The 25,195-nt window shown below is 34.4% G+C and overlaps 1 protein-coding gene across 15 annotated transcripts in view; it reads left to right on the top strand.

The window, feature by feature from the left end:
* Window positions 1-25,195, top strand: part of RBM26 (RNA binding motif protein 26) — an 88,559-nt gene that overhangs the window by 45,262 nt on the left and 18,102 nt on the right. For 9 of the 15 annotated variants that reach the window (XM_046028258.1, XM_046028254.1, XM_046028253.1 and 6 more), the window contains exons 10-19: window positions 2,440-2,551; window positions 3,650-3,809; window positions 5,839-6,003; window positions 6,648-6,779; window positions 7,990-8,061; window positions 15,695-15,820; window positions 16,148-16,222; window positions 17,628-17,795; window positions 19,473-19,577; window positions 22,907-23,107. In XM_046028258.1, the coding sequence (XP_045884214.1) occupies window positions 2,440-2,551; window positions 3,650-3,809; window positions 5,839-6,003; window positions 6,648-6,779; window positions 7,990-8,061; window positions 15,695-15,820; window positions 16,148-16,222; window positions 17,628-17,795; window positions 19,473-19,577; window positions 22,907-23,107 (1,316 nt within the window). The remainder of the gene's footprint in view (window positions 1-2,439; window positions 2,552-3,649; window positions 3,810-5,838; window positions 6,004-6,647; window positions 6,780-7,989; window positions 8,062-15,694; window positions 15,821-16,147; window positions 16,223-17,627; window positions 17,796-19,472; window positions 19,578-22,906; window positions 23,108-25,195) is intronic. The other 6 variants (XM_046028259.1, XM_046028261.1, XM_046028260.1 and 3 more) reach the window with 3 other exon arrangements.

Raw genomic sequence — 25,195 nt, 5'->3', positions numbered from 1 at the left:
AGGTATGAGACCAGTTAAGGACATTTAAAGAATTCTAGAAAAAGAGATGACAGTGTAATAGCTGGGATAGGGTACTAACACTGGAAAATGAAAGATTTAAATTTAGTGGAATTGACGACATTATTGGATTGCAGGACTTAGAATGGGTGAAATGGAGAGCATGAAATTGAAGACATCAGATTTCTGCTCTGGATAATTGGGTAGCTGATAATATCATTGAGAGGAAGAACAGATTTGGTAGAAAAATAAATTTAGTTTTGGAATTGTTTAATTTGTTGTGTCCTGGGGTGTTTGAAGAGAAATGTCTAGTTGGAAGTAAGATCTGGACGTCAGGTCTCTTAAGAGAGAGGTGGTTTAGAAAATACAGATTTTTAATCATGAGCATGTAAAACAGTGGTTCTTAATCTTTTCTTCTGTGCCATTAGTAATTATGGAAGGTATAGGGAGATGGAATGAGGCATATCCAAATCTGCAAGCCTGACTGATACGGGTTCTGAAAGCTCTTCTTGTGTGTTTCTGATATACTTTTCTTCCCTTTGAGAATCACTAGAAATGATGAATGAAGCAATGGTTATAGATGTCTTAAGGTGATTGTGTAGAGCGAGATTGGAAAGTGCAAGTAACTAACTTTGGAGAACGCCAGTATTTGAAGCTGTGGGCAGAGAAGGGGGAACTTAAATAGGGCACTGAGAAAATGAAGTCAGAAAGGCACAAACAAAAGCAGGGAGTGAGGAGTCCCGAAAAATCCAAAGAAGATAGGAAAAGAAGTGATCAACAGCATTTAATTATAAGAGGTCAAGTAAGAGAAGGACTGGGATATATTTATAAGCTTAAGCAACAAGTTAGGACATCAGCAAATTTAGGATGAGAAAGTTAAGTGTAGTAATGAGAGCGGCTGCCAGTTTTTGGAGGATTAGTGAATGGGTGGTAGGGAAGCAAGTTAGCAAGTGTAACATCTCTTAGGAAATAGCTGTGAGGGTGGGGAGCGAAGGAAGGTGGTACCTGGAGGGGAAGTAGTTTTACGAGATTTCATTTAAAAATGGGGTAATTTGAGCTTGCTAAATGTCGATGGCAAGTTCCAGTTTAGAGGAAGAGGTTGAAGATGATGGAAAACAGCAGACGGAAAACAGTCTGAGGCACTGATTTTGCTGATTCTTTATATGGGACGAATTACTGGAAGGAACTCCAGAAGCAGAAATTCAGTTAGTACATTAGACTTGGTGAAAAGTAATGCAAGTTTGGACCAAGGTTGTTTCAGTGAGAAATGAGAGGAAATATATGCAAGGTGAATTGAAGGGATGTGGGCAGACTCAGAAATCAAATAGTAGTTTCATTAATAGAAATGCTTAAGAAAGATTTAGAAGTACATTTGATATGAAGATAATTTGTACTTTGTATGTACTCTGAGTTTTGAGAAACCTGTAGGATTTTGAGAACTAGATGGCCAGGGAAAACCGACAAGTTAGAAATCGAGGACTGACTCCTGGACAAGAGTTCATGGTGGAGAGATTGATGTGATCTCCTACATGGAGATCAGAGTTGTAGCCATCCATGAGAGGTTGTGCTGAAACACCTTAAGTTATTTTGGTTAGTTATGTGTTTAGAAATATTAAGAACAAGATGTATGCATCAATTTATCCATCTTTAAAAAGAATTTTAAAATTGTATTTTTCTATGTGGATTAAGGTTTGCATGTTTTAAGCTTTAGTGTTGTTTCAGAATAACAGGTTAAATGTACCTATGTTTGTCACATTCCGACTAAGTAAATGTAAAGTTTTGGAAGTAGCAGATGCGTACAGCTCTTTTACACCGCATTTCAATCTTGAATACCTTTATAAATCAAGTGTGCTTTCAATCTTGAATACCTTTCTAAATCAAGTGTGCTTTGTGTTACTGTGTTGAGATTTAAATAGGCAATTTCAATCACAACTGTATCAATTCTTTTTTTTTAAGTTATCAATTCTTAAAGGTCATTGGGTTAATGTTAAATTTTGAATAAATTTAAATTTGAGTAAATGTTAAATTTAGGTCGTGCATTTGATTTCAAAACTATGAACTCAAAGCCTTAAATAAATCAGAAACTTAAATTTCTGATTTATTTGTACATTTATTTACGGGGAGGGTGATGGCTAATGAAAACAGTGACATTGATTTTACCTTTACCGTTCCCCCCCCACCACCTCAAAAAGAAGTGGCCTGCAGAGTCATATTGTAATTTGACATGTAAGAATTACTGAGTCGTCTTTAGTTAGATATGAAATAAATTCGGAATAAGTTAAAATCCTTTAGGTTATTATATTTGAATCTGCATTTATTTCTGTTTCTTCTAAAAATGTATATTTGGACAAGAAGCCAGAACTTTGTTTTCAGTATGCATTTAAAGAAGTAGCTGTGATAAACAGAAAATATTAATCTGTGCTCTCTTTTCTTTTCAAATAGAAAAACCTCCTAATAAAAGCAGTATGAGGATAGTAGTGGATTCAGAATCAAGGAAAAGAACCATTGGTTCCGGGGAGCCTGGTGCTCCTACGAAGAAGACCTGGTTTGATAAGTAAGCTGGCAGGGAAAATTGAGAAATTTTAATATATAGTGATTTTTAGGATAGTGGAATATTATTTGGCAGTATAGTGTTCTCTTTCAAAATGAGCTTTATATAATTCTATAAGCAGCCTCACACTGTAGTGTACATTGATTTCTAAATATTTGTAAGTTAATAGGTACTTGGAGGGTACTTTCATACAGAAGTGTTGTGGTAGTCAAGGACACAGTTTTTCCTCTTTCTTCCTTTCCCCACCTCCAAAAAAAAACACTGCTTAACTTAGAGATCTCAGTGAAAACTACCTATATAAAAGATAGTCATGAGACCACTATTAGAGAAGGAAGTTGGGTCGGGTTTGGGAAGAGGCTTTAGCATGTAGGCAAGTCCTATTAAGAGCTGGAAAGTGATCTTTTGGGGAGCAGGGGAGGCTGAACAGTCATTAAAGTTGTTAGGGAAGGGCTTCAGAGAAAGAGGATCATCGAAAGAACCAGAGTGTTGGGGTGCGTGTGAAGATTCTCTTATAACATTTGTAAGTTAAAGGAGAGAGGATCACACTTTCAGAGCTTTAACATAATTTAGTAATGGGTACTATCTAGTTCTGGCTCTGCCTGTAATTCTGTGATGTAAGGCAAATGTGTAACCTCTCTGGGCCACAGTTTTGGCCATTTTTCAAGTGCCACATGTATGGTTTACAGTTTTGACATTTTTTTTAAAGGTGGAAAGTGGTTGAGATGGTTATACCTTGTTTTTAATCCGTGTTTTAGAATAGGATACATTTCAGTAAGCTAGCTTTTGTAGAAGTGCAACAAAAATTATATATGCAAATTTACTGAAAGAGCACTGGACCTTTCCTGCTTAAGTGGGCGTGGATTCGAAGTGGGACATAATAAATAGCATAGGAGAACCCTTCTCAGTTAGCCTCTGTGAAAGATATGTACAGTAGTAATTAGGAAATTTTCAGTTTTTGGAAGAAAATTTCAGTTTTATCAACCAGTAATTTCAGTTTTGAAAAAACAATTGAACTTAAATGGTAAAAACCTTATTAATCTGTGCTTGATGGGTTCAGGATTTATAAATAAATATATTAATCAATTTGATTTTTTGTTACAGGCCAAATTTTAATAGAACAAACAGCCCAGGCTTCCAGAAGAAGGTTCAGTTTGGAAATGAAAACACCAAACTTGAACTTAGAAAAGTTCCTCCAGAATTAAATAATATCAGCAAACTTAATGAACATTTTAGTCGATTTGGAACCTTGGTTAACTTACAGGTAAGAGCTATGCAGTAATTCTGTGGTCTTTGCTTAATTATTTAGGGAGGGATTTTAATGTAAGAAAAATACTTCTATAAAAGAATATGGAAAATTTGGTGACATTCTAAATTTGGAAAATTGGAACGATACAAAATTATATTTTTAAAACAATGTGTGATTTTGAGTAAGTTTTTTGCTCTCAGAAGGCAGGAGTTTTGATTGATCATATTATATACTTTATACCTAATACAAGTTATTACAAAATTATAGCAAACTTTAAATGTAGAAAAATCTAATCTTTTTTTTTATTCTTATTTAGTTTTTAAAAAGACTTTACTTAATTTATTTGACACAGAGAGTGTACAAGCAGGGATAGTGGCAGGGAGAGGGAGAAGCAGGCTCCCACTGAGAGAAGACCCCACTGTGGGGCTCGATCCCAGGACGCTGGGATCATGACCTAAGCCAAAGGCAGATGCGTAATCGACTGAGCCACCCAGGTGCCCAGGAATATCTAATCTTTAATAGTGTTCATTTCCTCAGTTTCTCTGAAGCATTACAACAGAATGCTTCAGTCAGGATGTTTCTGCTGCTCGTATATTGGGAAGCACTTAAATGATAACTTTGGGGGGGCCCAAATATCAGCTAATTAAGGAATACTTAATTAGTTTAAATATTTAGTTTTTCCTCTATCACTTTTGAACATCCTTAAGGATTAAGTATCAGTGTAATTTGTATATGACTTCACCTAAAATTAGACCTTGGATTGGATATTTGTAATTTGTGAGATTATTTAGTATTGAGTTAACATTATATATGTCAAAAATACTGTAATAATGTTGGGCTTTTTTTCCAGTATGTATGGTGTTCTTTTCAACTAAAATAATTACTTCCCATAACCTGATAAAAATAACTTTTAGAGAGTATAACTGAAGTCGATTATTTGGAAAATTTTGCTTTCTTGACATTTAAAAAATAATATAGGGGCATCTGGGTGGCTCAGTGGGTTAAAGCCTCTGTCTTCGGCTCAGGTCATGATCTCAGGGCTCTGGGATTGAGCCCCGCATCGGGCTCCCTGCTCGGCTGAGCCTGCTCCCGCCCCCCCAACCTCTCCGCCTACTTGTGATCTCTGTCTATCAGATAAATAAAATCTTTAAAAATAAATAAATAAATAAATAATAATACAAAAAGAACATATAAAAATGCATGCTTACTTGGTGTGGGGCAATAGAAGTGTTTTTTTTTTCTCCCCCTAGAGATTTTATTTATTTAACAGAGATCACAAGTAGGCAGAGAGAGTGAGAGAGAGAGAGAGAGAGAGGGGAGGAAGCAGGCTCCCTGCCTAGCAGAGAGCCCGATGCAGGACTCCATTCCCAGACCCTGAGATCATGACCTGAGCTGAAGGCAGACACTTAAGCCACTGAGCCACCCAGGCGCCCCGGGGCAATAGAAGTTTATATAGAATTTAAAGGAAATGTTTCCCCCTTAACTCTGTGTACTTCTCATTCCTTTCCCCATATATCCCCATAATCCTATTATTGTTAAAAATATATCATATATTATTCTAGGTTTTTTTGTATTTCTGTGTCTACTTATCAGTTAGCACACACAGAAGATATATATATTAAAAAATATGCGGGCCCATGGTATACATATTACTCCACAGTTACCTAATCTTAATATCTCTGAGTATCTTTTTACAGCAATTCAATTTTATCTACCACATTTAGATATAGACACAAAAAAGTTTTCAGAATATTCTTTTCCTCTTGTAATTTAAGTGCCCTGGTAAAATTAATTTAGGGAAATTTTCAAAACTGAGGAGCAAAACATGGTATCTCACTACTGTATCAGTTTGCATTTTTCATATAGTCCTTAGTTAACATTTCTTTGGGAGTGAAAGTAAACTGTGGTAAATGATCTAGATGTAAGAAAGGGTAAAGATAGAATACTTCCTGGAAGGACCAGAATTTCATCTCTTGAGGAATTTTATTGGGTGAAACAATGGATTCTTTTGGAATTAACTGGTCTTAATATTTTTAAATCTTAGGTTGCTTATAATGGTGATCCTGAAGGTGCCCTTATCCAATTTGCAACATATGAAGAAGCAAAGAAAGCTATATCAAGTACAGAAGCAGTACTAAACAATCGCTTTATTAAGGTTTATTGGCACAGAGAAGGAAGTACCCAGCAGTTACAAACTACTTCTCCAAAGGTAAGAGAGAGATTTGTGTGAAACTCATTGCTTTTCTCAGAAAGCTCTTAGCATATAGTGTTTAAAAGCAGGAGTCCAGCAGTCAGGTAGACTTAAATTCAGATTCTGGCTCTACCTCCGAAACTGTGAAGACTGAAGGAACTTATTTAATGTCCCTAACCTGTTCTCTTTATTGTGAAGTTAGTCCTTAGTTTAGAGAATCATTGTATGATAAGATAAAAAGCATATAGAAGAGTCCCTAGTAGATAGGAGACAGTCAGTATGTGGTAGCTTTTACATATTCCGGAAACTCATACTGTGTGTTCATCTTGGAAATCCTTCCCTTCCTCTCTCCCTCCCACCTTTCCTCTTTCTCTTTTTCAGTCACTGAATCAGTCACTAATGTTAGATCAGTTGCTTACAGGAGGATTTTATAGCAGTTTGTTTCTCGATTGAATTTTCTCCTGTTCATTATTTCCTTTATAAATATGTTAATTTATGCAAAGAAAAACATCTATATATGTGTGTGAAGGAATTTGGAAGACAGGTTTTGATTATAAGCTGCGCTTTTAAAACTGTCTGCATGGGCAATGTAATAACAACAGAGGTTACTTGACATGTTCATGAGCTGATCCTCTTGTTTAACATTTTTTTCTTGTTCTGAGGTAATGCAGCCCTTAGTCCAGCAGCCCATTTTGCCTGTTGTGAAGCAGTCGGTCAAAGAGCGATTGGGTCCAGTACCTTCAAATACTATTGAACCAGCAGAAGCACAGAGTGCCAGTTCAGACCTTCCTCAGGTAAATGAAAAGTCTTATTGTGTGTGTCTCATAACAGGTTCTCAGCAAATTAGTGTCCCTTGTGATTCGAATTATAGTTAATTGTGTATATCTTATACAGAAATACAGTCTGTACGTATATGAACTCCGCCTGTAAATTTTCTTTTTACCATTAGCATAAGATTTTCACATTCTGTTTTTCCTATAGTATTTGAATTTTAAATTCTTCTCTCTAGTTAATACTTGAGTTCCCTTTCACTTTGTGAAGGAATTAATTTTAAGCAAAACTGCCTGAAAAATGAAGTTCAGTATATTAAATCTTACTTTTCCCATCATCTTTTATTTAACTAGATTTCTATTCCAGAGAAGATGATACAGTAGACTGCACCAAAAGCTTTTGTGAAGGGAAGGCTTAAGCCATCAGGTTTTAGCATGCTTGATGATACTGTTTCAAGTTACTTACATAGTTCTCAGAACTTTGCATCACTCATTCCTGACTTTCAGATTCTCTTCTCCACATGTCATTCCCTTCCCACTGCCTTCCACACTTGAGTGGCAGTTTCTTGTTTCTGCACCCTCCATCTTTGAAACTTAGCTTTCTTTTTCTCTAGATATTTTGGCATTTGTTGTTTAATGTAAGCATTAGGATATAATTAGGATGCTATTTTATAAAAATAGGCTTCTAGGTAATTCCTGAGGAGTCAGATAATGAGATTGTATGGAAACATGCAGAACGGAAATTGATAAATTTTCAATTACTAAAAAAAACCCCAGTGATAATAATTCCCCCTCCTGTTATCTCAAATCATCACCAGATACACTGTATTTGGCTATAGAAACATACTTTAGGAAAGAATGGCTTTTATTTTTAAGCTCAAGAAGCAGGCAGATATTTTAGTTACTCAAATCTAATATTTACAGTGTTCACTTTCTGCACACTTGTCAACATAGGATTCTAAGAATTTATGATTCTGTATCAGTGAAGGGACGTTAATAAATACCTAGTTGAAACCTTACTTTACATCATGATTTTTTATGATTGCATAATACTGCATACTGTTTGTTTTTCCACACACATTTTCTTTCTGTCTTTGAAAAAGGCCCAAGTTTGTGTGATTAACATCAGTATACTTAACGAGTTAGTATATATTAGTAGAATCAGAATGTTCAAAATCCCAACAGACCTATATGTTTGGGGAAACACTGAATATGTCCATTTTAATTTTTTTAGAATGTAACTAAGTTATCTGTGAAGGACAGGTTGGGTTTTGTATCAAAGCCATCTGTTTCAGCAACTGAAAAGGTAAGAAGAATAATAGCATGATCTGTTTGTCTTGGCTTCATAAATGTTTTCAGGTGGCATCTTAATTTTTTAATTTTTTTCATAGTTCTAAACTCTTGCTTCTTAATAGTATCTGTATCTCTTATTCCTACCTTTTTGCCTTCCATCTGCTGAAAAAGAAAAAAATTTGCCTACCTTTTTTTTTACTTTTTGCATCAGCATTTTAATGCCTCTCACTATATGTCCATGTGCTTCCTTCTTTTCATTTTCTCATTTTATTTACTGTATTTTCTTTAGCGATATTGTGCATTTTAATTTGAAAACTCTGGCAGCCTAATGGAAAAGGCCACAAATTGGGAATTTTACCTGAGTTTGAGTTCTGGCTCTTCACTTACTAACCGCATGATACTGGGCAGTGCTCTTAACCTTTCCGATTCTTTTTCCTTGTTGGTGAAATGATGATTGTAAATTGGTGTTGCTCACAGAGTTTTGTGAGGATTAAATAAAATGATTCATTTAAAAATATTTTTTAATTGGAAAGGATGATGTAAATGTAAATTTGTTATTTATTACTAACAGCTATTGTACATAGCCTGACAATTGTTATTTGTCATTTCTTTTTTTAAACAATGGGGTAATTACTGATTAAATGGATCTGTCTCATAGTTTTGTGTAGGTGTGTTATTTATTTTTTCCATTTAGGTATGAGTGAATGCTTTGGTCTTTAGTCTTATTTGATATGTGGAATCACAGAATAGGATTAGATCATTTTTCTCATTTCTGTGTCTTTACCTTAGAAGGAAGGTAAGCCCCAGTGGATAAACTAGGAATTACTGAGTCAGGACTGGAATTGGGTCTCCTCTATTTTATATCCATGGCTCTTTCCATTATTAAGACTATGTAGAAAGTTGACTCTATGTATTACACAGAGCATCCCATGAAAGGGCTAACCTCTCTTTGCTGATTCTTCAGTATATTCTCTTCCTTATTTGCCATGTTAAACTAAGGCAATTCTAGAAATTTGAATTTGAATCTCATTCTGTATTTCAGATTTTCGTCTTGGGCACCTCAACATTACTTCAGGCATAATGTACTTAAAAAATGATGATTTCCCACTTAAATTAACCTCTCCTCCTCACTCCAATTCTGGAAGTTATACCACCATTTTCCAAGTTGTGCAGTCTAAAAACCTGAGAGTCATTCACTTGTGTTTGTCATCCACTTCTCTTTCTCCACCACCTTCAGTTTCTTGGCCTCTGGATGTGGTGTCCTAGCCATATGCTCCTCCTATAGTGTATACTACCACCACTGTACTCCCAGACTTCTTTTAATGTTAACTTCTTACAGAAGTTAAGAACTTCATTTCCCCAGCTACATAACTGCTTGATTCATAGCATATCATATCTCAGTTATTTGGGGCTTATTATGTCTCTGTGTTAGATCTTCTTTTTACCTTAGCAAGCCTTTTTCTGCTCATCGTTTCTCACACTTTCCTGCCTTTTTTCTTTTTCTTTTTTTTGGTGGTGATTTTCCTGGAGTGCATTTTCTTCTAAGTGAATTCTAGTCATTCTTTTAGAGATTTGAAAAAATCTCTTTACCCTATTCTATAAAATCTTTAATTTTTTCCCCTATATGATGCCTCCCTTTTTCCCCCTGTATTTGTCTATATCTTAGTCCATGCTACTAAATTTAGCAGTATCTAAATATTTACTTTGATTAGGTTTATCCACCTTGATAGTAACTAAGGAATAAAGAAAATAAGTCTGTTACACTTTGTTTAGTAATGACCAATTCTGGAGAGGTCTAAAAACTTTATACGTAGCATCTGTTTTTGTCAAGATTAGGCTCTGAAATTTATAGCTTTTACAGAACTTTTCTGATATGTTTGCTTCTGTTTTTTTTTTTTTTTAAGATTTTATTTATTTATTTGACAGAGAGCTAGAGATCACAAGTAGGCAGAGAGGCAGGCACAGAGCCAGGGAGAAGCAGGCTCCCTGCTGAGCAGAGAGCCCGATGCGGGGCTCGATCCCAGGACCCTGGGATCATGACCTGAGCCGAAGGCAGAGGCTTTAACCCACTGAGCCACTCAGGTGCCCCTCTGTTTTGTTTTGTTTTGTTTTGTTTTTTTATGTGTTTTATATACCTTTAGGATAAAAGAGATACAGATTTGGAATTGATAGTGTACATTTAGTAATAGAGTTATCACTAACTGAAAAATCATTAATGGTACTATTTTTATGAAGAAATACTGTAAATACTATAAAGAATCTTTTAAGGAAAACAGTTATTTAGAAGTGTGTAACTTTCAGTCATCTTCAGTGAACTTCTTTATAGAATAGCATTTTGTTTTTGCTTATTCTTGGTTGTTCCCGTTCCCCAAGTCTGTAGGGGTTTTTGATGAAGAATCCTTAGAGCTTAGTGATTCAGAGAAGTCTTAGGAAGGATAGAAGAATGTTTCCCATCATCAAATTGAAGGCTGGGAAATACTCAAAACTAGTATTTATACAGTGTCTTCTGTCGTTATGAAAGCAAGTAAGTATACAAATACAAAAAATTTCCCCTTCCTCTGAACAACACTGAGTAAACCTTCAGTGATTCTTTATTCTAAAAGTCCGTTTTTATGTTGAGAGAGAAAACTTACACGCTGAAATCTTAAGACATTACAATAGCTATAAAATAAGTATGATTTAGAAAGAGTGATCAGTGAAATGAGTTTGAGTACTTCTCAAGATAGAGTGATTTATTAAGAATAAAGGTGGCATCTGTCTGTACTACCTTGATTAGTCTACAGAAAGATTTAAGACTGTCCAGATTATCTCCCTAAGACCCTTCTTAACTAAGAAAGTAAAATGATTAGTTACATGAATATTTAAGGTTTGTGTATCATTATCAGTTTCAGGTGTAGGATGTTATTGTTCCTTAGCAGCTTAGCAATAGTTTCTTTCTCTCCCCCTCTGACCTTTTTTAAATCTAAAAATATGTATCTTTGTCTCTTTGCAATATGATATGTTAACATATGCACCATGGGACTTTTAAAAGGGAAATTATGGGGTATACTGAAGGAACATTGCGAGTCATTTGGAGACTTCAGCTGTTGAGTTAACAGCTGACGTTAGGTATGATCCTGAACAAAGCTTACTCTCTGTTTCCTTAACTAAAAAATACAGCCATCTAAGTAACCCTCTGATTTTTTAATTTTCATTTGTTGTGTAATTTTGCTACTTTAAATATAGCAGTTAAGGAATTTATGAGTTTCTTTTGTAACTGTTATTGAGTACTTTTGATTTTTTTTTTTAAGATTTTATTTATTTATTTGACAGAAAGATAATAAGAGAGGGAACACAAGCAGGGGGAGTGGGAGAGGGAGAAGCAGGCTTCCTGCTGAGCAGGGAGCCTGATGCAGGGCTCTATCCCAGGACCCTGGGAGCATGACCTGAGACGCAGGCAAATGCTTAATTGCTGAGCCTCCCAGGTGCCTTGATTTTTTTTTTTTTTTAAATGCATTGATCTGTCTCAGGATTATTACCTGGATTAGTTAGTCAGAATTATTACCAAGATTTTTTTTTTTTAAAGATTTTTTTATTTAGGGGTGCCTGGGTGGCTCAGTGGGCTAAGCCGCTGCCTTCGGCTCAGGTCATGGTCTCAGGGTCCTGGGATCGAGCCCCACATCGGGCTCTCTGCTCAGTGGGGAGCCTGCTTCCTCCTCTCTCTCTGCCTGCTGCTCTACTTGTGATCTCTCTCTCTGTGTCAAATAAATAAATAAAATATTTAAAAAAAAAGATTTTTTTATTTATTTGACACAGAGAGATCACAAGTAGAGAGGCAGGCAGATTGAGAGAGAGAGGAAAGCAGGCTTCCCGCTGAGCAGGGAGCCCGATGTGGGACTTGATTCCAGGACCCTGAGATCATGGCCTGAGCCGAAGGCAGCGGCTTAACCCACTGAGCCACCCAGGCACCCCTGTTTTTATTTACAAGAATTAATAGTAGTTACATCTGATAATATTTTACATAAGAAATAAGATAAAGAGGTGTTAATGGATTATAACTTGTCTTGTTAAGAAATTGACTTTTGGGGGCGCCTGGGTGGCTCAGTGGTTTAAGCCGCTGCCTTCGGCTCAGGTCATGATCTCAGGGTCCTGGGGTGGAGTCCAGCATCAGGCTCTCTGCTCAGCAGGGGGTCTGCTTCCCTCTCTCTCTCTGCCTGCCTCTGTATCTACTTGTGATCTCTCTGTCAAATAAATAAATAAAATCTTAAACAAAAAAAAAGAAATGGACTTTTGTCTTAGAAAGTGAGAGGTAGTAGTGATGTACATTTTAATAACAAAGCATATATGATACATTTCAGCTCACTTTCTGAATTCAACAAACCTTTGACACCAAACCTAACAAGTGTATATTACAGTAAAGGAAAATTATAAGCAATAGCTTATGAATGTACACCTAAAAATCCTAAGCTAAATATTAGCAAACTCTCAGTGATAAGAAGAAAGAAAATACATGCTGGCCAGGTAGAATTTATTCCAGAAATGCAAGATTGAGTTAACATTTGAAAAGCCACTTAATTCACCACATTAACAGAATAAGGGGGAGAAGAGTAGGAAGAACGTCCTATGATTATTTCAGTAGAAAAAGCACATGATGAAATTTATTACTTAGTCACAATAAACAGCACACAAAATAAGAATAGGAACTTCCTTAATTTGATAAAGTTTATCTTTATAAAACCTCTAGAGCTAAAATACTGAATAGTGGAATATTGAATGATTTTCTTCTTGAGATCAGGAACAAGATCTCTTCTTGAAATCATCACTTTTTAAAGTGTAGGGCCTACCCAGTATAGTAAGGCAAGAAAATGAAATAAATGGTGGAAAGATGGCAAAAGAAGAAACAAAACTATATTTACTCGCAGGTGACATCATATATGTGAAAAATCCAAAGGAATTCACCAACCTTTGGAATTAATAGGTGAATGCAGTAAGGTCAATATATAAAAAAAAAATACAGCGCAGGCAGAAACCCATTTGGAAAACAGAGAAGGTGTGATTGTTTGAAAAGCCACCACCTGTGCTTTGACTTTGTTCTTAGGAGTGGTAGCACCTGCTTTTCTTTTGGATTGGTCATGTCCTTCCAGTGGTTTCATTCTTAACAGATTTTCTTCTCTTTTATCACAACTCTATCTTTGTCTTTTGAAAATACAGATATCCCTTGCTATTCATACTCTTGCTATCTAAACTCTAGAACCAAATAGATTCAAATAGTTAGCAGCTTTTGTGATCATATAGTTCATTGTTTATAAGACATTTTATTTTCACCTTTCAACACCTCTAAATTAGGCTACATCTTATTTGTGTTTGCACATTTATTTGTGTTGGCAACATTTTTGTCTTTAGTAGGGGTACATTGTGATAATGTGTTTCATAGTGATGTCTTGAACTCAGTGAAATATGCCAGCTAATGTTCTGTGTAGAGAGAACAGAAGGCAGTTCCTGGATACAACAAGGAAGTGGGATGCTTTTAGGAGTAAAGGAGTCTTCTCATTCTTGTCATACAGTTTTATTCACTTCGAAACAGTATTCCTTAGTCTGATATCAGATGTTAACAAGTATACTTTGAAAAGGAGTGTTCCCTTCTCACTGAAATTAGAGAAATGTCAAATTAAACAAGTTAATGGGTTTCTTTACTTCATGCCTTCTCACAGCTGTTATGGTAAAATGCATCTTGAAACTAGAAAGTAGGTTTATATTATTTCCAACTTATTTGAGTATAGAAATCTTTTTGGTCACAACTTTTCAACTCTTTATGGAGCGCTCATGAAGGGGAAACAGTTTATAAGACGCTCAGACTGTCTTTAGCACATTATCTTGTGTTTCTCTATAAAGTTATTCTGTCATCCTTGTATGATCATGCAGTTTAGCATCATGTGGTATGGTAAGGTAGCATAGAAGAAACTTTTTTCTGATATTACAGGGAATGGTGACTGAAGTTAGACTGCAAAGTAAATCTGTATTTATTCCATATATTACCAAAGGCAACCATTTCATTATTTTTAGTGATATCTGAGTATTGTTTTTCGCTATTGAAGAAAATTATCAGTCAGATTTGATACACCTCAAGTATTATAAAGAACCTTTGTTTTTAAACATCAGTTTTACTGTATGAAACCAGTATAATTAATAGTATTCTAGGTTTTTATGTTACTTGGAGGCTAAAACATTCTTGAATACTTAGAGTTGATGAGTTGTCTAATCTTTGTGATGATTACTAATCTAACTTCATGAAAGCACATTAGAAAATAGTGTCTGGTACTTCTCTGATAGACGCAGATGTTTATATTTTAGTAGCTAAAAGGTCGGGCTTTTTCTCACTGATAATCTTCTGTTTGTGTAGTTCTTTTAACCTGTTTTAAGAAGGGAACTCCCTTAACACTTTGGAAACTTTTTTTTTTCCCTCTGGAAAGTTACATTGTTCACACATATGGTTCCATGTTTAGTTTTTATAACATTCATAGATTACTCTTAAGAGATCTCTAGACTCCTTTCTTAAAAACTGGTAACTGACCACACCCTGGAACCTACAACTTCCTGCTTTTGGAGAATGAAAAAGGTAGCCTGTACACTTTTCTTTTCGTGAATGACCCTTGTGTAGGTTGTACACTTCAGTCTATCATCATTTCAGTTTAATTTAGTGCAGAACTATTCGTTGAGTGTTTATTACATGCCCTGGCACTGTTCTAGGCACTGAAGATAGAGCGGTGAATGAAGCAAAAAAAAACCGTACCCTCATGGAATGAATTTTTGAGTTTGTAAGGACATTAGATGCCATCAACTTAAACATTCTCATTTTATAGATGAACAAACTGAGGCCCAAAGAAGGTGCTTGAAGTTACCCAGAGTCTCATAATTAGTTGGTAACAAGGTTTAGGTACTAGAAGAAGCACAAAGAGGAGAAAGATGTGGTTTTGGTGGCTTTACTGAATAGACAGACACATAAATTAATATATCTATTAGGTCATTTTAGTTAGGTCTTTGAATAGCCGTAGGAATAAAATTTCATGGAAGGATCTGGGTAGAAGAAATAAATAATTAGGGGTTTGTGGAGGTCTTGACCATTTGGTGCTGAACTTAAGCTAGGTTTAAGGGAATAGGGTCACTTAGAACAGAGGGATCAATGCATCAAAAGGAATGGAGAAAGAAAGCAGTTTCTTAAGTTCTTAACAAAGGTTAATTTCAGAACTATAAATTGTGAATAATTAAGTTAAATTGAGGGACAGTATCCGGCTTCCTCCTGTGTCATGCTCTTGTGTACAGTGTTTGCTCTAGTCACTAGGGATATTAAGTAAATATTTTTAGCAACTAATATTTTCTCAGTGATGCAGTAATTGCAGTGTTTTTTTCTTGATTTCCAGTTTTTGTATGTTCTTTTTTTCTATAGGTGTATGCTGTTTAGTTTTTTTAATTTTATAGTTTATGCCTCAGTCATAACCCTTTCAAATCACTAAATGTGGTTTAGTTAATAATGTTACAATTATATAAATAATATATTTATTTCAGTGTACTGATTTTTGACAAAAGTGTTTTAAAATTGGGTTTTGTAGAAAAGACAAGTATCATGAATGCTTAATACATTTTTTAATAAATTGAATTTGTATTGGTAGGTGTTGTCTACATCTACTGGCCTAACTAAAACAGTATATAATCCAGCTGCTTTAAAGGCTGCACAGAAAACCTTACTTGTTTCCACTTCTGCAGTTGATAATAATGAAGCACAGAAAAAAAAACAGGTAAATACAGATAATAGTGTCCAAAATGTGCATGTAGGAAAGCTTTTCTGCATGTATGTGTTTTTTTAAGACTTATCACAAAACAGAATTAAAAGAAAAATGTATGTTGGCTGCCACTGAACTTATGTTTTTCATAGTGTAATAATAGGTATTAATTTTGGGGGGGAAGGAGTCTCTTGGAACTTACATATGTATTTAACTTGTAAACTTTACATTTAATTGTTGCCAAACTGCTGCATCTACAACCATTTCTTTCCTCTGGAATATCTGTTTATCAGAAAAATATATAGTAAATATTCTAATGATATTTTTGGTCTCTTTCACTAGGAGGCACTGAAACTTCAGCAAGATGTAAGGAAAAGGAAACAAGAAATTTTAGAAAAGCACATTGAAACACAGAAGGTAAAATATTAGATTTGACAAAATATATTTGTGTTCTTTTAATTTTAAGTAAATTTAATATGACACTTTATAACTAATCCTAAGAAATATATTTTATGTAATTGAAAAGGGTAAAACTGAAATACTTGTCTGTGATAAGGTATATATCAGTTGATTAATGTATTGAGGATGAAGACCATTAAATGGTGAACTGGAGTTTGGAGTGATTTCAAGGAACTCGGGTGGTCAACTTGAAGTGAAAATGAGTGTTTATCAAGATATGTTGCTGCATAGTAGTTTGTCAACTGATAGTGAATTGGAACCTTTTTCTCAGGTTTCTTTTCTGTTGAAATATGTACCTTTCTTTAATTTGCTTGGAATCCTCTAGTTTTGTGTCGTCCAGTATGGTAGCTAGTAGCTTCAGTCAACTTTTGAGTACTTGAGAAAAGTCTTGTCTAAATTGTTATGTGTTCTGTGGATATAAAATGCATACGAGATTTCAAAGATGTAATATGAAGGGAAAAAGTAAAACATTTCAGTAATTTTTTTGAAATATAGCATTTTGGATATATTGAGTTAAACACAGTATTAAATTTACTAGTTTGGGTTTTTAAAAATCTTTTTAATGTGGCTGCTAGAAAAATGTAAAATTGCATGGTTTGCGGTATTTTGTACAGGGTTGCTCTGTGACATTTAATTAGTGTCAGTTTTTTATTATGTCTAGTAATAAAAGTTATGACATTTCAAAATATTGAAAATGTAGACACTTCTTACATTTTCACTTATAATTTCTAATTTAAATTTGGATATACTTAGTAAAGAGAAATGACAGTACTTTACACCACAAACTGAAACCACCTTGACTCAGGAAACCTGTAATATGTGGTATCTTCTACCCCATATTGCCTTGTTTATCTTTTGATTCCTATCCGTGTTGGGGAGATCAGTTTTAGGCTAGCCAGTTATTGTTTCCTGTGACAAAGAAAGTAAGTAATTTTTTAAGATTTCATTATGTGAAGGGAGCCATAAAACTTCCTCTGGTTCTTTCTGGGTTGCAGACTACATTTGGAGTGGGAATACTTAGGGCCAGTAATATCCTCAAGGATTAGAAAGTAAAATTATTGATATTACTTTAAATTGACAACTTTTTGGTGGTCCGATTGAATTTCTTATGTTTGTGCTTTGAACTTATATTCTGAGAGACAAGTGATAACGTGTAATTCTTTACAGAGTGTGCCAAGATTAAGACTTGAGTTGAGATAGCACCACCAAAATCTGTTATTCTGCTTAGAAGTTGTAAGCCTTGCCATAAATATATAAACTAAAACTAGTAGTTATTTATTTTTATATTTATTTTGCTGTGTTTGCTTTGTTAATAGTATGAGGAATAAGTATCTTAATTTTTTCTTTTTTAAAAATTTGGCAGATGTTAATTTCAAAACTGGAGAAAAACAAATCAATGAAGTCTGAAGATAAAGCAGAAATAATGAAAACTTTAGAGGTTTTGACAAAAAATATTACCAAATTGAAAGATGAAGTCAAAGCTGTTTCTCCTGGACGCTGTCTTCCAAAAAGTATAAAAACCAAGACTCAGGTATTTTACTTTGTGTTGTTCTTCATTATACTATTTACTAAAAAACATTTAAATGTTACACTGCTTTAAGATTATTTTCCATTTAGGTAATATCCTTTGCTTAAAATCTGACTATTATATGCTAACATTTTTTCCCTCCTTCATTAATTAATAGTAAATATGTATAGACAAGCAAACTCTATAAATCTTGTAAATCCTGTCTCTATTAATTTTTTAAATTCTTTAGATTACAGTTGGAAAGTCAGTAATTAGGAGAATAGTTATGGATAATCTTTAAAAGATAACTTGAGGACAAAGTGATACAGGTACTTGAGGGAAGAATTTGAGCTTTATTTTATTTTATAAGGAGTTCATAGTACAAAAGGTTAATAAACAGGTAACATTCTGAAGGCATCTGGGTGTTGCAGTTGGTTAAGCATCTGCCTTTGGTTAATCATCTGCCTTTGGCTCAGGTCATGATCTCTGGGTCTTGGAATCAAGTTCCATGTCCGACTCCCTCCTCAGTGGGGAGTCTGCTTCTCTTTCTCCCTCTACCCCTCTGCTTGTCCGTTGTCTCTCTCTCTCTGAAATGAATAAATAAAATCTTAAAAAAAAAACAACCAAACATTCCAGCAGCCTTATATTGAATTGATTAAAAGGGGGGAAATTCAAGTACATCAATCTGTTGGATGTGAATAAGTGAGGAAGATAATTTCATGTGATAGTAAGTGATTTTTAAAAATCTCCAGTTATACAACATTTATACTTGGTGTTGTGTGTATGTACGTATATGTGTAAAATCATGAATTCATACTGATATTTCTGATTCTCTCCCGTACCGCAGGATGCTTCTTTTCCTCCTCTTATTCCATATTTTATCTCCTGTTGCCATAATGACAGCTTGCTTCCCACTAACATAAGTACAGTACTCATTTTCACAGTCATTTAATACATTCCACATAGTTCCTGAATTGCTATAACAATAGCACTTCCAACCATTAAGTAAAAGATTCAAAATTTATTTACATTTTTTACAGGCTCACAATATATTCAACTAAGAGTATAGGGTCAGAACTGTGGCCTATGATTACTTTTTTTCCCCTTTTGTGTGATTATGCCATCAATTTAATGAAGTTAAATGTATGTCTATTTGTAGTCAATTTTGGATCCCTCTCCATTTCATTCTTGCTGACTTTGTTTTTTGAATAAAACATAAACATAATTTGAAAGTTAAATTATATTAAAAAAGTATATATAGAATACCTTTTCCCTTTGATCCCTGCCACTCTATCCCCATTCTTCTCTCCCTCTTGGTATGTGTGTATGTATTCTTTCCTGCGTAAAAGCATACTATATATTGCTCATTAACATCTTGTTTTTTGTTTTTGTTTTTTTTCTTTTCACAGTTATTTCCTGAAAATTACTTCATATCAGCTCATAGAAATCTCACTCTGGCTTCTGTATGGAAAATGAACTATAGGGAAATGAGTGGAAGTAGGAACAAGTTAGGAAGCTATTGTAGTAGTGTAGACCAGAAGTGATTGATGGCTTGGACTAGGGTGGTAGGACTGGAGATACAGAAGGAATGTATGGATTAAATGGGAATATATAAAAGTTCTTTGTAAAAAAAAGAAAAGTTTTTTGGTAAATGCAGGATATTAATTTTTGTCACTTAAATTATTAATTACCATTTTCTAGATGCAGAAAGAATTACTTGACACAGAACTGGATTTATATAAGAAGATGCAAGCTGGAGAAGAAGTCACTGAACTTAGGAGAAAGTATACAGAATTACAGCTGGAAGTATGTTTCACCACAACTACATAGTATGCCAAAGAGGAGCAGATGTAGTCATGGTGGCCAATTTGAAAATATATCCCCCTCATTCTAGTCAATAATTGTTGGTAGTCTGTGACATACATACTGGGATTTGATACAGGAAAGAGAGAAGAAATTAGCAAATTTTTCAGAACTGGTAGAGAAACTCTTTTATTTAATGAGGGGTGGCAGCAGTTCTACCTGTACACCTAAGTCCTTCCACTTCTAGTGAGTTTGGTTCTTTTCCTAATTTTAGTCTCTCGTTCTCCCTGGGATCAAGATCTATTAAAGCCTTTTCAGTTATTACAAAGATATTTTGTGTATGTACAGACATATATTGAGTTGCTGTAAGGATTAGACTTCAGTGGAGAACTGTATTAAAAGCATGCTTACTTAAGTTTTGCCTATAGATGGTGCTGTGGATGTTTATAAAAGAAAATAAACTTCTTTCTTCTAATTTAGCTATATGATTGTATAAGAAAAATTTAGTGAAATTGATCATTATAATGAGCATTTGTAACATTTAGCAAAAAGTGTTTAAAAGTCAGAATTACATTTCGAAGTACAGAGACGTTAATGTCATTAATGCAGTTGGTACTTGGGTACATTTATGATTGATGCCACAATTAAAATTTTTTATATTTTAGATTATTTTGCTTTCATCCGAGAATTATGCTTTTTTTGCCCAAATTTTTTAGCACCTTGATGATTTTTTTTTCTAATCGGACATATTCTGAATTTAGTACTGGCATCTGGGTATTAAAGACTTAACATTTAGTAGCCAAACAACTGTGCTGTCTTAAGGTCCATCTTGCCTGTCATAGAACATCATAGGATAGTCTCTCAACCTGCATACATTTTGCATTCTCTGGAAACTTGATAGGGTTGCCTTAGTGTTCTGGCCAAGGTAACAGGTTTTGAAAAAGATAGATTTTTTTTCAGTTAATATAAAAATTGTGTTTTCTTTATTATGGAGTTTACTTGCCTTATGTTGGTGGCACTTTATTTTATTTTTAATTTTTATTTATTTATTTTAATTTCAGTGTTCCAGAATTCATTGTTTGTTGGTAATACTTTAAAAAAACAGGTTATTTAAAAAATTTTGGCTCAGAAATTTTAGTAAATAAATAATGGTTCTACCAGTAATCTTTATAGTCCATGCTTTGTTTCTCTATCATAATAAAACTAAATGCTGAATGGCATTTTCTGGTTTCCTTCAGTTTGTAGTTACTGTTGGAATATGCAGTAATGTACTATTTCCCAGAGTGTGTCACTGACCATACCAATTCCATTTGTTGTCAACATATTAGTGCAAAAAGTTTTTGAGGCAAAATAAATTTGGAAAAGTTTATATTACACATGCTTGTTGCCATAGGTTTTCTTTAGAGGTTTTTTGTTCGTGAATCCCTAAATATACATATTCAGTATTTAGTATTGCTCAGATTTGTTCATGAATCCTCTTTTTCAGGGAACATTTTGAGATAGTGTTGCTCAGAGCATAAGTCTGTATATGCTGCTCCATTATGAACATTAATTCTTGACCTGTGAAGTTTATTATTTGGGTTTTAGATTATTATTTTAGCAAATGTTAAGATGAACTGTCTTGAGATGAAGAAACAAATATTTATACTTAAAGAGATTTGTCAGTGGTGCCTACTTGACGTTTCTACTTGGATACTTCACATCCTCAGACTCAACCTGTTCAAAATTGAATTTGTCTTGCCCCTAAATTCCATCTACACAGTTATCCAAACCAGAAATCTGGGAATCATCATTGATTCCTCCCTTTCCTTCATTGACCATATCAATTAATTACCAAGTTTTATACATATTACTTCCAAATATATCTTAAAATATGTTTACTTCTCTGTGATGCCACCACTGTAGATGAAGCTTCCATCTTGTTGTTGGAGCTATTTTAGTAGCCTACTGACTGGTTTCCCAGCTTGTTCTTACTTTTTTCTACTCTGTTCTTAAAACTAGCCAGAATTACATGTTAAATACCGATTTGATGATATCACTCTGCTTTTGTGTTTAAAATGTTTTAACTGATTTTCTTGGCTCTTGGGATAAAATTAAAAATCCTTAATTGTGGTCCTTAAAATTTTTCATGATCTGGTTCTGCCTATCTCTCTAGCTTCATTTTTTCATCCCATGTAGTCCACTTGCACTGCATTTCCTGTATTCTTGGACATACCATGTTTCTTTCAAATTTGATTGCTTTGTTCATGCTGTAGCCCCAACTCCACACCCTTACATTTTTTGTTCTTTGTGTCTTCTTTGATTCACTGAACACATATTAAGTATCTACTCTCTCAGCTGCTATTATAAGTGCTAGGGATCAAGTAGAAAGTAAAACAAGTAAATATCCTCATGGAGCTTTCATTCTAGTATCTTACTCATTGCTAGTCTTTAATGTTCTGTTCAAGTCTTTAAAGCATTTCCTTACTCTTTGCGTTACTTCTCATTAGTACTATTAAGTAACTTGGTTGCTAAAGGTCTCTTACCCCTATAGGATTTGAGTTTCAGGAAGGAAAGGACTTGCACATAGGAAGTACTTGTTAAATATTTGTGCAGTGAAGGAATGGTATACTATTCATATAGAAAAATGTGGTGGAATATAAGTTATTGTGCTACATTGGTTATAAAGTGATGTTGGTATAAGTGACTAAAATGATGAATTTGAGATAATTATACCTACTGAAGTCAACAGGCAAACAAATACACTATTTAGAGTTTTAAGTGGAAAATGAATTTATTGTATATTATATATGTATTAAACTGCTGAAGTAACGTTTTAACATTGTGTATTATTTGGAAATCAAGAATTGTTGCTCTTTTTATGATACAGTCTGATATCTTGTAAAGTAGGAACTTAGTAGAAAAAGGCACATTTAATTTAAAAACATTGTTTAAATTAATGTTATTTTGTTTTCTAATTGCATCGGCTACCTAAAATGCTTTCACTTTAAAAACTAAAACCCTCAGGGGTGCCTGGGTGGCTCAGTGGGCTAAGCCTCTGCCTTCGGCTCAGGTCATGATCTCAGGGTCCTGGTATCGAGCCCCGTGTTGGTCTCTCTACTCCAGCAGGGAGCCTGCTTGTGATCTCTGCCTTTCTGTCAAATAAATAAACAAAATCTTTTTTAAAAAAACCAAAAACTAAAACCCTACCTTAAATTATGAGATCTTTTCATAGACCAGTATTTGAATATGATGTCAAATTGTATAAAAGATTGACTATTCTCACAGAATATATGTAACACAACTTGTGTTAGAAATTGTGATGGTTAACTTGTGTGTCTGATCTCTTCAAGGCTGCAAAACGAGGGATTCTTTCATCTGGTCGGGGTAGAGGAATTCACTCAAGAGGTCGAGGTGCAGCTCATGGCCGAGGCAGGGGTCGAGGTCGAGGTCGAGGTGTGCCTGGTCATGCCGTGGTGGATCATCGTCCCAGGGCTTTGGAGATTTCTGCGTTTACAGAGAGTGATAGAGAAGACCTTCTTCCTCATTTTGCGGTACTTTCTTACTGTCCAACAGAACATGTACTGATAATCATTGTTGGGGATAATGGATATTGAAGGGAAATTATGAAAATATGAGTAATTTAAACCCTTCAGTCTGACCAAAGGGTTTGATTAATCCATAATAGTCTTTTGCTAATTATTTAAAAAATAAACTGAGGGATTTTTTTTGTTTATTTAATTACTGTCTGGAAGACATGTTGCTATTCTTAACAGTAGGACTTCAGATATTGTGAAATGAATGATTAAATTTTGCTGTTTCAGAGGGGGATGTCCTATAGTTTAGTTTCACTTGATAGATACATTGAACAGAAAATTTAACACATCGCAAAGGCCACCCAGATATTTTAAAATTAAGATGGAATTTTATGTCTTAATACCATATTCTTGATCTAGCTGACCTTAGAAATGAAACAAGACAAAATTTTGATATATGATCTTGAAGTTGCCTGTATTCACTGGCAGGATATAATTAAAGGGAGTGAGTCTAATGTAGACTTATGAGAAAGGAGAATGAGATTCTAGTCCTGGCTAACCCATTATTTAACTTGGACTTCCTGGGATCCATTGGGCTTATGTGTAGAATAGAAATTTTATTTGCCTAAAGGCCTTTTCAGCTTAAATATTGTGATTCTTAGTGGTATCCCAAAGGTTAGTTACTAAGCATCGGCCTTGCCTTCAGGGCTATAGTAACTGCTCTGGAGATACAAAAGAAATAACCAGTCTTCACCTTCAAAGATTTTATACATATTGTTTTAACACAAGGCAGTTAAAGTAAGCTGCAAACATAATTTATCACATCATCAAGCTAAATTTATTAAAAACTGTAAGTACTTGAGTAACTCAGAAAAGTATCTTTCACATAGGCATATGGTGGAAAAAGAACAGTATAGGAGAATTTCATGAGGTAGGAAAATTGGAGCTTAGATCTTGAAGGATCAGTAAGCTTATAGATAGGTACACAAAAGATTGAATCTTTTGGAAATTCCAATTTAGATGTTTGACGGTCATATTCCAGGCTGTTAATAGAAGTTACAAAGGTGAAACGTATTTTGTCAGGACATAGGGAATTATTGAAAGAAATGGAAATTATTAAAGAAGTAACTAAAATAATTAATATTTAGGGATGAGGAGTCTGGAAAGTTATGCTTGATGGTTTCAAAGGGAGAAAGAAAGGGATCAGACAACTAGAAAGGATCTTAGAGATAATTTAGCCCAATTTTTGCCTGTTACTCACCCCAGCTTCTCCCACCCTTTTCACAAAGGAAAGGAGATTCAGATAATTTGTTTTGCATGCAGTTATATAGCTAATCAAGAAACTAGCAAAGAATGTGCTAAAATAATCCAGATAAACCAGTGAGTTTGTTATGAATGTATTTTAGTGACAACTAGGATGGGTTTTGGTTTTATAAATATTCAGAGCCTCTAAATGGGGATTCTTGTGTGTATTTAGAGATTTGAACTCCTTTCATAGTAGCGGTAATGCACATTTAAAAATAATCAGTCTTTAAGAATGGTGCATGTTTAAAATTTAGTTCTCTGTCTCAACCTGGGATTTGAACATGTGACAAGTAACAGAAGAAAAGAAAACTGCATTATTATAGGACCATTAACTGTTACAGATCGTGATTAACAACATGCTTTCATTAATTTATCCACCGAAACCAGTAGTAGTATTAGTAATAAAAATTATAGCTAAAAGTTATAGAGCATTTATTTTGTGGCAGGTATTATTCTGAGTGTCTTATGTAATTCATTATATTATGCGTTATCTCAACAACTCTGAGGTACGAACCCACTTTAGAGATGAAGAAGATGAACCATGAAGAGATTAAGTAACTTGTTCAAGTTCAAACAGCTAGTAACTGACAGAGCTGAAAGGAGCTGATTGATGCTAGAGTACTGTTACCTTTACAGAAACTTTCGATATGGAGAGTGAGAGTGTGTGTGTGTGTGTGTGTGTGTATTTAATGAGATTATAGTTACTTTGTTTTGGGGTAGGAAAGAAGGCAGGTATTAGTAATAATAAAGGACTAGAATTTTATATGATAAAGGTTGCTGTTTAAAGGAAATATGATAAAA

This window comes from Meles meles, chromosome 14 (genome assembly GCF_922984935.1).
Source record: "Meles meles chromosome 14, mMelMel3.1 paternal haplotype, whole genome shotgun sequence".
NCBI lineage: Eukaryota > Metazoa > Chordata > Mammalia > Carnivora > Mustelidae > Meles > Meles meles.
This window is presented reverse-complemented; position numbering and strand designations above follow the sequence as displayed.